Below are 12,939 nucleotides of genomic sequence, written 5' to 3'. Positions count from 1 at the left end.
GCGTGCGTGGGGGGGTTTGCATGGAGACTCCAAAACAACGACAACAGGAATGTGTTCATTTCACCACGCTGCTTTGTTCCTGCTGAACCCCGGTGTGCGTTCTTGGACCGGGATCAATTAGATCGAGAGTAATTCTTGTGCCTGTCAGCAAAAAAAAAAACAATGTAATTTGTCAGCTGTCTTGGCGCCATGTCAGGAAATGTTTCACTGTGTGACCCCCGGGGCCCAGTGGGAGGGGCACATGAAGGGAGGCTATATAAATGTCTTGGCAGCAGCACAAGGCCCGAGGAGAGCGCCACACACACACCTCCAGCAGAGACAAGGTAGGACCAGGAGTGTAGTTTGACTTTGAAATATATTCACAGGTGAGGGTGATATTACACTCCATTATTACGCATGAATTACAAATGGTGGACATTAAATGAATAGAGGCGTTTCTTTGTCATATATCCTTGTAAACTGAATATCTTTGGGTTTTAGACTAACAATTCAATGAGTGAGCAATTGGCAGATTAACCATCACGTAGCGTAGGAGCGTCACATTTAAAGAACATTTCACATTTCTTTTGTCATTTCTTGCATAGGTGGAATCTGGACTGATGATCTTACTCTGATGAAGTGATGAGCACTCACACAGCCATCTTCAGGACCATTAATTCAGTTTCTGACTCTCCCAACAGATGAATGTTCCAGTTCTGTCCTCCATCCTGCTGCTCATCTCTACTGCCCATGCCTTCCAGTACACGGAGCTTGCACAGTACATTGACAGCCATCAAGAAGAATATGTGGAGGTACAATATCTTTCTTCCTCTTCTTTTGGCAATGCTTTTCAGAGTCCAAGCATTAGAGATGTCAAATTAACACCACCACAGAGATTGTATGTCCTACTGAGCAAACTCCTAAATGTAACTAGTCCTCCTGGTCCACAACGTTGACTACGTGTTTAAAACTAAGTTAAACTTGAATAAACGCGGCAACCGCGCGGCAAAGTTACAAGTCACTTGGTGCCTACAAAGTTTTCAAAATCCCGTTAAAACCTTGCACAGTGATAATGGCTTTTAGAGATCAGTTTAAAAATCCAAACCACTTAGTAACGGTTCTCAGATTCCTTGGTTTCAAATGAAAGAGAACATTTTAGTCTAGTAGTGAAGTAATTGTGGTGTATTTGACATGATGGCAGAAGGATTGTGTTTTGAGTCTTGTGTCGGTGTGTGTTTCAGGCTCTAAGGGACTGGGTTGCGATCGAAAGCGACTCCAGCAACGTCTTAAAGAGAGCCGAGCTGCACCGCATGATGGACATGACGGCTCAGAAGCTGAGGCTGATGGGAGGGACTGTGGAGCTGGTGGACATCGGAGAACAAGAAGTCAGTGACAGAGCTTTCTCTCCTGGCTTTTTTTTTTTTCTCTATGATAATAGCTGCAATACTGATATATTATATAAGTAATCACCATCCTACCTGGTTAGTAAATATTCTGGTTCTGGTTTGGGTTGTCATCAGAGAGGGGGGACAGAGGCTGTTTGTGAGGAAAAGTTTAGTGGACTGGAACAGGTCAGGCAGGGTCAAGTGGGGCCGGCAGAATCCAAGGTCCTAAAAACAGGCTCAGAACAGGCAGATATGTAAGGGTTAATGCCCGGCGAGGTGTCCATTATCAGTAATGTATGGACACTCAGAAGGGCATTAAGATTAGGAGAGCATCAGAAGGACCCGCTCATGCCATGGTCACTTTAATAACATTTATTTATATTTTTAAAAGTTTTACAGTCAAATCTAAAGTTTTTTTCAAACAATAACTCTGTTTCTCCTACCTGGAACAAACTTTCCCGTCCCGTAAAGTTCTATGCAATGCAAACATTGTTCACATGCTCCATATTTCTTATAATGATTATAATAATATAATACATATTTCTTAATATAATGCTACACACTGTGGCTATTTGAGAGATTGAGATTGCGCAGTGGGTGTACTTTGCTGTTGCAGCACATGAAAGCAAAGTATGGGCACATGCTGGAGGGACACTGCAGATAAGATAAGATAATACTTGTAAACATTGTCTGTTACACAAGGGTTACAGGAAATGTTCTTTGACAAGGCTCCAGTCACAAAGAGACATTCACACAGACATATAAAAGCAAGACATGGGGTATTGAGCTATCAGCTGACTGTGGTGTTCATTCTGTGCTGTTCAGTATGGCTATTGCAGAGGGGATGGAGGATTTCTTGTAGATCTTTTTGACCGGCCAAGCAATCCATGCTGACGTTAACTCTGCTTTGATGTCTGCAGCTTCCGGACGGCCAGATGTTAGCGTTGCCTAAAGTGGTGACGGCTCAGTTTGGCAATGACTCAAACAAACTCACAGTGTGTGTCTACGGTCACGTGGACGTCCAGCCAGCGAAGCTAGAGGACGGCTGGGCAACAGATCCCTACAACCTGACCGACATCAACGGTAAGAGCCTTTAATGCTCCGACCCACAGAACGCCCATTTTAAATTCTTTGTGGCTTTTCACAGTTTCCAAAGATACCAAACATGTCAGGCGGAATTTAACATTTAAAAAATGATGCTCAAAACAGCTTCAACATTTCCATCTGATGGATTGGTAAATGTAAATGGTCTGCGTTTCTATAGCACATTTCTAGTCTTAACTTAGCTATGCTACTTAAAGCACTTTAACATAGTACAGGACCATTTACCATTCACGCACATTCATACAGTGTGGCCGAGGCTGCCATACAAGGTGCCACCTGCTCATCGGATAAACGTTCACACACGTTCACACTCTGATGGCGCAGCATTAAGAGCAATTCAGAGTTCAAGGCCCAAGGAAACTTTGACATGTAGACTGCTGGGGCCAGGGATCGGACCACGGACCATCTGATAGGTAGACGAGTGCCACAGCCGCTCCAGGTGCAGTCAAAAAAGACATGTAGAGGGGAGAGAGAGAGAGAGAGAGAGAGAGAGAGAGAGAGAGAGAGAGAGAGAGAGAGAGAGAGTGCAGTGATGGTTGAGCGATCCGGAGAGGTTGAAGAGTGAATGAACAAGAGCAAAGCAGTGAATCAGAGGAATAAAACTTTATTTTTAGGTTGTTTCACAGCAGCTTTGTTCTAAAGTATGAACACACACACACACGCACACACACACACACACAAGCACGCACACGCGCACACACACACACACACACAACACACACACACACACACACACACACACACACACACACACACACACACTTGTGTTGCGTATCTTAACGCAAACAGCGTTTCACATCCATAACTAAACAGAAAGTACTTCACATTACACAGGTCTGAAACATCCCATCTAATCTCCAGTGCCCCCCATCTCACACACACACACGCACGCACGCACGCACGCACGCACGCACGCACGCACGCACGCACGCACACACACACACACACACACACACTCACAGAATGACTCTTGTGCCTGTAGGTAACCTGTATGGAAGAGGAGCGTCAGACAACAAGGCTCCAGTTTTAGCGTGGATCCATGCTGTGGAGGCGTACCAGGCCCTTAACATGGTGAGAAACGTTCATTTGAGCTGTTTATGCATGCCACAAAAAGTCACAAAAATGTGTAAGCGGGCTGCAGAGGCACCGAGACCTCAGACCAAAGGAGAGATTAGAGCACTAATTTGCAACTCATCTTTGCCATTAAAATAATTAAATAATTAAATTAAAGGTGTCCCATGGCATGAAAATTTCACTTTATGTAGTTTTTTAACATTAATATGTGTTCCCCCCAGCCTGCCTATGGTCCCCCAGTGGCTAGAAATGGCGATAGGTGTAAGCCGAGCCCTGGGTATCCTGCTCTGCCTTTGAGAAAATGAAAGCTCAGATGGGCCAATTTGGAATCTTCCCTTTATGAGGTCATAAGTGGAAAGGTTACCTCCCCTTTCTCTGCTTTGCCAGCCCAGAGAATTTGGCCCACCCATGAGAGAGAGACATCATGGCTTTCAAACGAGCAAAGTGGCAGTTGGTCAAGGCCACACCCCCACCCTCCACCTTGCCCCCCACCTCTCTCCTCCTCAATACCTACAGACACAGAAATGGTACATCCTAAGGAAAGCTCATTGTGGGACTGGCTCTAGTGGCTGTAATTGTGCACCAATGCCGAATTTGGGGAATGAGACTTCAGATACAGTATTAGGGGACCACTAAGGCCCATATAAAAGCATCCAAAGAGCACCATGTAATGGGACCTTTAAATTCAAAGAGGGAAACAGAGCGTGCAGGCAAAACAGATCTAAAAGATGACTCCTATTTATTTCAGCAGACTGAGTGAAACACTCGACACATAACTGCACCCTTAGAGAGAGAGAGAGTGAGAGCCAAGAGCCCAGCTTCAGCCAGACTGACTAAGTCACTGCTGTTTTTGCTAAGTCACTGCTGTTTGTGCAAAGTCACTGCTGGCTAAGTCACTGTAGCAGTCTGTCCCCGCCATCCTCTCTGCCGCTTTATCTTGGGAAACAAAGCACGCAGCCGAATGTGCACACAAACAGGCCTGATCGTAGGCCTGCACAATAAATCGAGCTCGATACACCCCTGTTCGCAATTTCACTATTTTTTTTTTCTTCTTTTTTTTTTTCTCCTTCAAATAATTTATTGAAAGCATTTGACATTGACATTAACATGTTTTAATTATGTAAAGACATGTTGAAGGAGTTCAGATAGAGCCAGTATCAGGGCCATATTGAGTTCAATGTGTTTTATGTCACTATTTTTGGTAGCCTACTGTACTTAAATAGCCAGTATGTACTTTATTTTCTTTATTCATTGAAGCCTCTGTGTTTACAGGCTTGTGGTGATGCACAATATGCTATAGGTGGCAAAAAAAATATATATATATTTGGTACTGCCAATTTGTTTTCTTTTGTCATGGTTCATGTGTGCAATGAACATTACACTTTGTGAGAAAAAAAAATCGTGGCAGAGAATCGTGATATCAATTCTAAGCTAAAAAATCGTTATTTTTTTTTATTTATTTTTCCCGAATCGTGCAGGCCCACCTAATGGGTGCATTAAGCAGTCCCTCCAGAAAAACGCGATTATGCGATTGCATAATTCAATGCATAATCAGCCAAAGTCTGCATATTTTTTTCAAATACGCTGCACTTTAGCTGCATAAATTGCCAATTTCCGCGCAAAATATGCGGTGCTTGCATGATTTCATAATCCCCGCATTTTTGTTGCAAAAGAGTCACATATATCTTAGCAGAAAGTTGAAAATGTTTGCGTTTACTTCCAAGGGGGTAAGCTTCACTTCAGAACTCGAACCTCCGATGGCGCCATTTTGTTGCTAAAAAGGTATCACCTCCTGTTAGCATTCCACTGACCGCCATTTTTTTTTTACGTCACTTGACTGCGAATAACTTTACATCTGAAGCGTTTAAAGACTCTATTTGTCCATTGTTTAATTCTAAAGAAACACGACAATGTATAAAAGGCTCCATTACCTTGTACCTCACGCTATGGCTCCATAGCAGACATTTTTGTAAAAATACGCTAACGATTGTGTCATAACCAAATGACTTACTGTCGCACAGTAGAGGAATTACCGTATAGTACAGGAGAAGCTTGCAGGCAGTTTCGACTTACATGAGCTGTTTAGGTTTAATTACTAATCTTAACTAGCATGTTAGTTAGCAATAATTAGCCTGTGCTTATGTTATCTCCTTACATATACCTACGCTCTCCGTCTCTGTAAGTAAAGGAAGATATCACCGGAAAAGTGCTTCTAATAGCCTTCACTGGTCTCCGTCCAGAGCAACGGGGTCTATTGGTCCATTATATATAGCTATGTCAATGTTTACTTCACACAAGAGCAGCCATTTTCCACTGTTGCCATGGGAACGTTATGAAGTGACATAATTACGCGACGTGAACATCATCGAAAAGCAGGGTGTTGGGGGAATCACTTTTTTTTCTCTTTTTCATCGAACCACAATTTTTGCAAGTTCCCGCCATTTCATCGCATAAAATTGCATAAATACCCTGCATATTGCATTGCATTTTTAAGAAAACGTGCCGCATAATCAAGGCTTTTTGCCCGCAACAATCACAAAAAAACTTTTTTCTGGAAGGACTGAATTAAGGGGAAAGGAAGTGTGTTATGGCTCCTGATATTAGTTCCACAAAGCCTGTTGTAACCCCATTACAAATTTCAGAAAGGCTTGTCATCCAAAACCAGCATTTTTTTCAGATGAGAGCCCCACTGATCTGACGCAGTAGCGCTGTTCCCCTGTCTGTCCACCAGGAGCTGCCAGTCAATGTGAAGTTTGTCATCGAGGGCATGGAGGAGACGGGCTCTAACGGCCTGGACGCCATGATCGTGGCCCAGAGAGACACCTTCTTCTCCGACGTGGATTACATCATCATCTCAGACTGCGGCTGGCTGAGCCGGCGGCCCGCCCTCACCTACGGCACCAGAGGCAACTGCTACTTCTTCGCTGAGGTTGTGTATGCACGCAGAAACACACATCCAAACTGAAACACTCAGCTTCAGATAAATTGCCGGTAATCCTTCAGTCACTCAGCTCTTCCGTGGTGTGTTTTTTTTTTAGGTTGAAGGACCTAAACAGGACTTACATTCTGGTGTTTATGGAGGCTCAGTGATTGAACCAATGACTGACCTCATTGGCATTCTGGGTGAGTGTATTTTTTAGGTAGTACACATCACTCACTCACTCACTCACTCACTCACTCACTCACTCACTCACTCACTCACTCACTCACTCACTCACTCACTCACTCACCTCCTCACAGGAAGATAAGACACTGGACCTGAGATCAGTAGGGCCTCAGCACCACGCCAGGTACCTGCAGGGCACATTTTGAGTGTGACTGTTAACCTTTATTGAAGGTTTTTCACATATCTTTCTAAAGTGAGACCTGAGCAGAATGGCAGCATAAACTAGTATAACTAAGGATAAGGCTAGGATTATGTTATGTATTTCAAAAAGACCAAAACCAACAATGAGTCAGTCACCTCTTAATACTTTGTGACTTCCTTGTCTGTGGCTCTCAGCTCCAAGCCCATTGGTTCTTACTGAGGAGCTACATCTTCAAAACAGGTCACCAATAGTTTCAATTTAAAAGTAATTTCCTTAAACAGCTGCTCACTCTAGTTTTTGATTAAACAATCAGGAGGAAATAGAGACTTTGTTGAGGACTATTTTTGGCGGCGGATGAATCCACATGTGGAGTTGTAGTGAGTAATGTCACCAGGACGGTGTGTGTGTGTGTGTGTGTGTGCGTGTGTGTGTGCGTGCGTGTGCGTGTGTCAGAACACAGTACAGTGTAAGTCTCACTGATGGTTTTTATGATCATCAGGTGTTATACACATAGTTAAATGAAGCTCATGAAGCATTTTAATGGGCTGTGTGAATGTCTGATATATATTGGCAGCCAATCCACCAACGTATTATTGAAGCTATCGAAAGATTTAACACCTACAAGCACTCTTTTAGCACTTAGCCCTGATTCACTGTGGGACAGTTAGCTCTTTATAAGATGAACACATCTGTTTAGGAACATGCACCACTGTTTTAGTAAACAGAGCATATTTCCAAGAAAACTGTGCATTTAATGAAATGACCACAAACTAACTGAGACGGAGACCGGAAGCTTAGAGTTCATGTATTCACTCCTCTCTGCATTATTCTGTTTCAGGCACTTCAGGTCTGTGACATTGTGTATGATTAATATTGCTTCACTTGTTTGCAGAGTTTTGCAAGATTGTTTTTGCTTTTGCAAGAGACGTATAATGTGTTGCTGGTTTGGTGTAACTTGTGGTCTTAGACACGCTGATCAGCCCCAGCGGTACGATCCTGATTCCCGGGATCAGGGAAGCTGTGGCTCCTCTCTCTGATGATGAATGGAAAATGTATCAGGACATCCAATTTGACATCGAAAACCACAAGAACAAGACCGGTGTCAACCAGCTCATGTACAACAATAAGGTAAGAGCATAATCTACTTCAAGACAACGTGGACACAACAAGATTAGTGACACTGTGTGTTTCCTGCAGGTGGACCTGTTGGCCCACATGTGGCGCTACCCCACTGTCTCCATCCATGGCATCGAGGGGGCCTTCTCAGACCCTGGCACAAAGACGGTCATCCCTGCTAAGGTTACTGCCAAGTTCTCCATTCGACAAGTTCCCAACATGGACCCTGCTATGGTCAAGAAACAGGTAAACAGGATGTGGAGCCTCTGAATCAGGTCTTTCCTCTCATCAAGTGCCTCTCCTCTAATCTGGTTGCTTTGATGCCGTAGGTAACGGACTACCTTCACTCAGTGTTTGCCAAGCGGAAGAGTCCCAATAAGCTGAAAGTCACGATGGTGATCGGGGCCAAGCCTTGGCTGGCCGACCCTCAGCATCCTCTCTACGAGGCCGGGAAGGCTGCTGTGAACAGAGGTACACTACGCATTCAACACCTTCAGTATCACTTTCTCTCTGAAATTAGTAGGAATGGGCAAAAAAGTTGTGAATGAGTGAATGTACTCATAATCCCACATGTGCAGTATAAATGAGAGAAGTAGACTAAAGGCTCTGGCGCGCCAAGCCGACGACCGACCGTCGGCAGAAAAGGCAGTCGGACTGATCAGTCTCCCCCGAGTTGGTCAAAAAAGTGCCTCGGAACATACCGAAGCGACGCCAACTTGAGCGTACGTTCTGCTCGTGCGCGAGAATTAATACGTCTCCATTACAGCAGGCGGCAGCAATCTGTATTGTCGCCCCAAAAAATGAAAACCGGCAGCTGATTGGACGAACGCGTCACTTGGGTCTGGCTTCTCCCAAATTTTGTTCGGAACACGATCTCGTATTTTACGAAAATAAAAGGTTCATCAAAACGTGTTTCTGAAAACATTTTAAGCGAGAAATAGACCACGCAATGGCTGAATCTGTCTTCATTTCAGATCGACAGAGGTCAGTTTAAAAGATGTTCGTCAGCCAACTGGCCGATTCAACGAGTCAAATCGGCTCAAACTGGCGGCTCCTCCGACTGACGACGGCACAGAACACGCCAAACAGACTAGAGTCACAGACCTCGCCAGACTGTCCGACGGCCGGTAATCGGGTTGGTGTGTCAGCGCCTTGAGGGGGGCAGAGGCAGAAGCTAAGGGGGGCTCAAAATAGAGATGAAAGTCTGAAAGATATCAAACATGGTGTTCCACATGGTTCAGTTGAAGGGCCATTCCCCTGCTGCAGACATTTATGAATGTATAAAACCAAATCAGAAAAATTGCTTTTATGCCATCCATAATTACTGTATTATCATCTGGGCATCTACCTTCCAATGTTCAGTGCATTTAACACAGGCTTGTTTCTCTTCCTGCTTAAACACAAGTACAGTACAAGTACATGTGCAGGTGTTGTTACTGAAACACTGATCGTATCTTAGCTTGTCTTTGGGCTGGACGGTCTCTGCATGAAGCTGCATCACGGATCTTTTAGTCTTACATAGCCAGACCTTCCTCCACAGCGCTGCGGAGGAGAGTCTGGCTAGTCCACACAGCATTCCCGGGATGGGAGAAAAACGTGCTCTGGTTTGTTGGCATTTCTTTAAACCAATCATAATTGTCTTGGGCGAAGGTAAGCACCGAAAAAAGCCTCTGCAAAATAGCCTCGGGAAGGAACTTGTTTTGGTGGAACGTGTGTACGTTCAAAAGTTGTTTTAGTCGTGCGACAGAAAACTCTGATTGGACAGATAGTCTAGCTAGCTGTCTGGATTTACCCTGCAGAGATCTGAGGAGCAGTTAACCATAGTCCTGACAAATCCACCGGAGTTTAGAATTACAACGCAAACACGACGACCCAGAAGTGGAACGTCATGGATATAGACTACTGATCTTTTACCCCATGTTAGATTGTTGGATAATATGCCTCTCTGTTTACTGCTTCAGGACATCTTGCTCCTCAGCTGTTTCATACTGTGCTAGATACCCGAGAGCTTATGTCCGTTGCACTGTACCTTCCCCAGTTTTTAAAACGGATCCTGACCTGATCCGCGAGGGCGGGACCATCCCCATTGCCAGAACCTTCCAGGATGTGACGAGGAAAAGCATCATCATGATGCCCATCGGAGGCTTCGATGACGGGATGCACTCCCAGAATGAGAAAATTAGCAGGTTTGACTCCACTGGGTTTCTATTTCATTTACATTTTTATAAAAGATTTTTTCTTTATTTAAAAGGGACAATGCACATTAATCAACATGAGTATAGAGTGCAACGTGTAAATGTGCCAGGTTTAGCAATACAGGTTAATTTTCATCTGCAGTCCCTGGCAGGTTAATGGCTTACGCTACAACAGTACAACAAATATAACATATATATACGCATATAACAAGAAAGACATAGGCATAGGCAAGTAAAATGATGCACCACTATTCCAGATTATGACAACTGGCAGGTTGATGAGGAAAAACATAACACATGTATCATACACAGCAAGGCAAAAGTGCATAGACACACATTAGAACGCATCAACAACACACAAGCACACCCAGAGACACTACTGTAGCGATAAAGACAAACACCTTTATTCTGGATTATGGCGGCATATTTGATTAGTCAATAACCAATGTTTTATGGATTTGGAGAAGGATTTGATAGATGTGATGTTCCTCAGTTCTGTGGGTATGGTATTCCATGTATGGGCTGCTCGAAAAGGAAAAAGCTGACTGGAACAGGAAGTTATAAATAAAAAAACGTTGTTAGTTCATCTTTTCTACTGAGTCTGTTCGGTGTGAAGATGAACACAGCAGAGGAGCATTTCATCAGACACGTTTTCTTAAAAAATGCGATGGAATATGCGGGATATTTATGCGATGAAATTGCAGGAACTTGCAAAAACTGCGGTTTGATGAAAAAGAGAAAAAAAAGTGATTCCCCCAACATCCTGCTTTTTGATGATGTTCACATCGCGTAATTATGTCACTTCATAACGTTCCCATGGCAACAGGGGAAAATGGCTGCTCTTGTGTGAAGTCGACGCACATTTTTCAACTTTCTGCTTAGATATATGTGACTTTTTTGCAACGAAAATCAAAACGAAATCATGCAAGCAGCGCATATTTTGCGTGGAAATCTGCAGTCTATTGGCCATGTGGCGAAAGTGCGGCGTATTTGGAAAAATGCGGCCACCGCATAAATATGCGGACTTTGGCTGATTATGCATTGAATTATGCGATCGCATAATCGCATTTTTCTGGAGGGACTGTAAAATAAACAAAACAATGAATACAGAATACATACTGTACGTATAACTATTGGGCATTAATTGGGTAAGTGCAGAATGTAAAAACATGTAGAAGGATGTGCAAAAGTTCAGGATATAAAGAATGTGCATGGGGACAGGATGTAGGATCAATGTGGAACAGGAAAAAAAAATAATGAACAATGCCACTAACCCAAGACGAGAAAGTGACATCAGCTTCTGAGATGGCTGACAGGGTTCACCCGCTGGATGCTGTGAGACCTTTAAAGTGTGGTAGAAGTCTTACTGGCTGGCGGAACAGGGACTAGATCTTTCATGTTTGGGACTTTGAAGAATGAATGAATGAATGAATAATTTTATTATTGTGTCATGCACACACAGAAAAAGTATGTTCAGCCCAAACGGGCTTACACGACACCATTATTTATAACAAAGGACCAGATACCAAGAATAGCAACATAAATGAAACAAATACACCTTCTTGTCTTCTTTGCCATGCTTTGGAGACAAACGTCGCCAACTTATATGTATTAAATCTAAACAATCGCTCCATTTGGTCCTCATCAGTACAGCAGAAAATGTCAGGATTTTTTCTTGAAAGTTCATGTAATTAGATTTTTAATTAGATTTCATGTAACAATGGTGCATGTCTGTAGAAAGTGATGTAAATTAAGCTTTATGTTGGCCCATGTATGCTTTTGTTACCGTGAGTGTGCAGAAACGTCCAGTCCAACATCTTTTTAACCCTTTCCTTGCTTTAACTTTCCCCGCCCAGGTACAACTATATCGAGGGAACCAAGTTATTTGTCTCCTTTCTGTATGAAGTGTCCCAGCTGAAGAAGACCAGCGTGTGATGGGGCTCTGCTGACACAAGCCTGCTTCACATTTTCACTGTGACTTCACCTTCCTTCCATCCACTGTTCTGTGTGCTGCTAAGCTTGAATTTATCTGCATCTGTAAAATCTATCTATCTATCTATCTATCTATCTATCTATCTATCTATCTATCTATCTATCTATCTATCTATCTATCTATCTATCTATCTATCTATCTATCTATCTCTATGTATGTCTGTACTGTAAGTGTGTGTGATGTAATAAAAGCTGTACAGGCCCACAATGCAACATTTGTGTTCTTTTTATTAGGTCAGAAAGTGTCCAAATGTCCCTTGATGAGTGTTACAGTAATAATGAGACAAAGACAGTGATATTGTTCCTTCAGTCACGAGGTGTTTATTTACCACTCAAACATTTACTGAACACTCTTATAAGAACTCATTTCAGAGCCAAGACTGCAGATCTAGATGGACAGACTTCGCTGTACTGTCTGGACCGAATCCAGCCATTATCTGATGTCAGAGTCCTATTCAGCCAAAGGCAGCTGCTCTACTGTGTACAAGTCATTTAGTCTCAAATGTAGGATTCGAGAGAGAGAGAGAGAGAGAGAGAGAGAGAGAGAGAGAGAGAGAGAGAGAGGGGTATGACATGCAGCACAGGTTTCTATTGTCTTATCCATCATACGCCGAGATGCTGACACCTATTTTACTGCGAGAACGGCAGGTGAAAATACCTCGAGCATCTGTGACGTTGCGTCGCACCATTCCAAAAAAGAAAAAAAGCTTATGATGAAATTACATATTTTTGCAATGAAATGCTGGCACATTCTGTGGACACACTGGTAATAATACGAAGATACAG

General features: G+C 43.3%; 1 protein-coding gene across 2 annotated transcripts; it reads left to right on the top strand.

Moving 5' to 3' along the window:
• Positions 1 to 230: 230 nt before the first annotated feature.
• On the top strand, positions 231 to 12,366 carry cndp1 (carnosine dipeptidase 1). Of its 2 annotated transcripts, none has more exons than XM_028581356.1 (12): positions 231 to 323; positions 681 to 791; positions 1,221 to 1,364; positions 2,285 to 2,447; positions 3,451 to 3,539; positions 6,274 to 6,471; positions 6,581 to 6,665; positions 7,818 to 7,978; positions 8,048 to 8,212; positions 8,296 to 8,437; positions 10,005 to 10,152; positions 12,018 to 12,366. In XM_028581356.1, the coding sequence occupies exons 1-12, from the start codon at positions 261 to 263 to the stop codon at positions 12,094 to 12,096; spliced, it is 1,548 nt and encodes a 515-aa protein (XP_028437157.1). In that variant the 5' UTR covers positions 231 to 260; the 3' UTR covers positions 12,097 to 12,366. The 2 variants fall into 2 exon arrangements, with proteins under 2 accessions (XP_028437157.1, XP_028437158.1); XM_028581357.1 differs by having other exon boundaries at positions 294 to 365.
• Positions 12,367 to 12,939: the final 573 nt, after the last annotated feature.

Source organism: Perca flavescens, chromosome 6 (assembly GCF_004354835.1).
Source record: "Perca flavescens isolate YP-PL-M2 chromosome 6, PFLA_1.0, whole genome shotgun sequence".
Classification (NCBI taxonomy): domain Eukaryota; kingdom Metazoa; phylum Chordata; class Actinopteri; order Perciformes; family Percidae; genus Perca; species Perca flavescens.
The sequence above is the reverse complement of the archived record's forward strand: the minus strand, read 5'-3'. Positions and strand labels throughout refer to the sequence as shown.

Coding starts and splice junctions, on each gene's coding strand:
- cndp1 (XM_028581356.1), top strand. CDS start 261: ATGTCTTGGCAGCAGCACAAGGCCCGAGGAGAGCGCCACACACACACC. Junction 2,448..3,450: donor CAACCTGACCGACATCAACG/GTAAGAGCCTTT, acceptor TTGTGCCTGTAG/GTAACCTGTATGGAAGAGGA. Junction 6,472..6,580: donor ACTGCTACTTCTTCGCTGAG/GTTGTGTATGCA, acceptor TTTTTTTTTTAG/GTTGAAGGACCTAAACAGGA.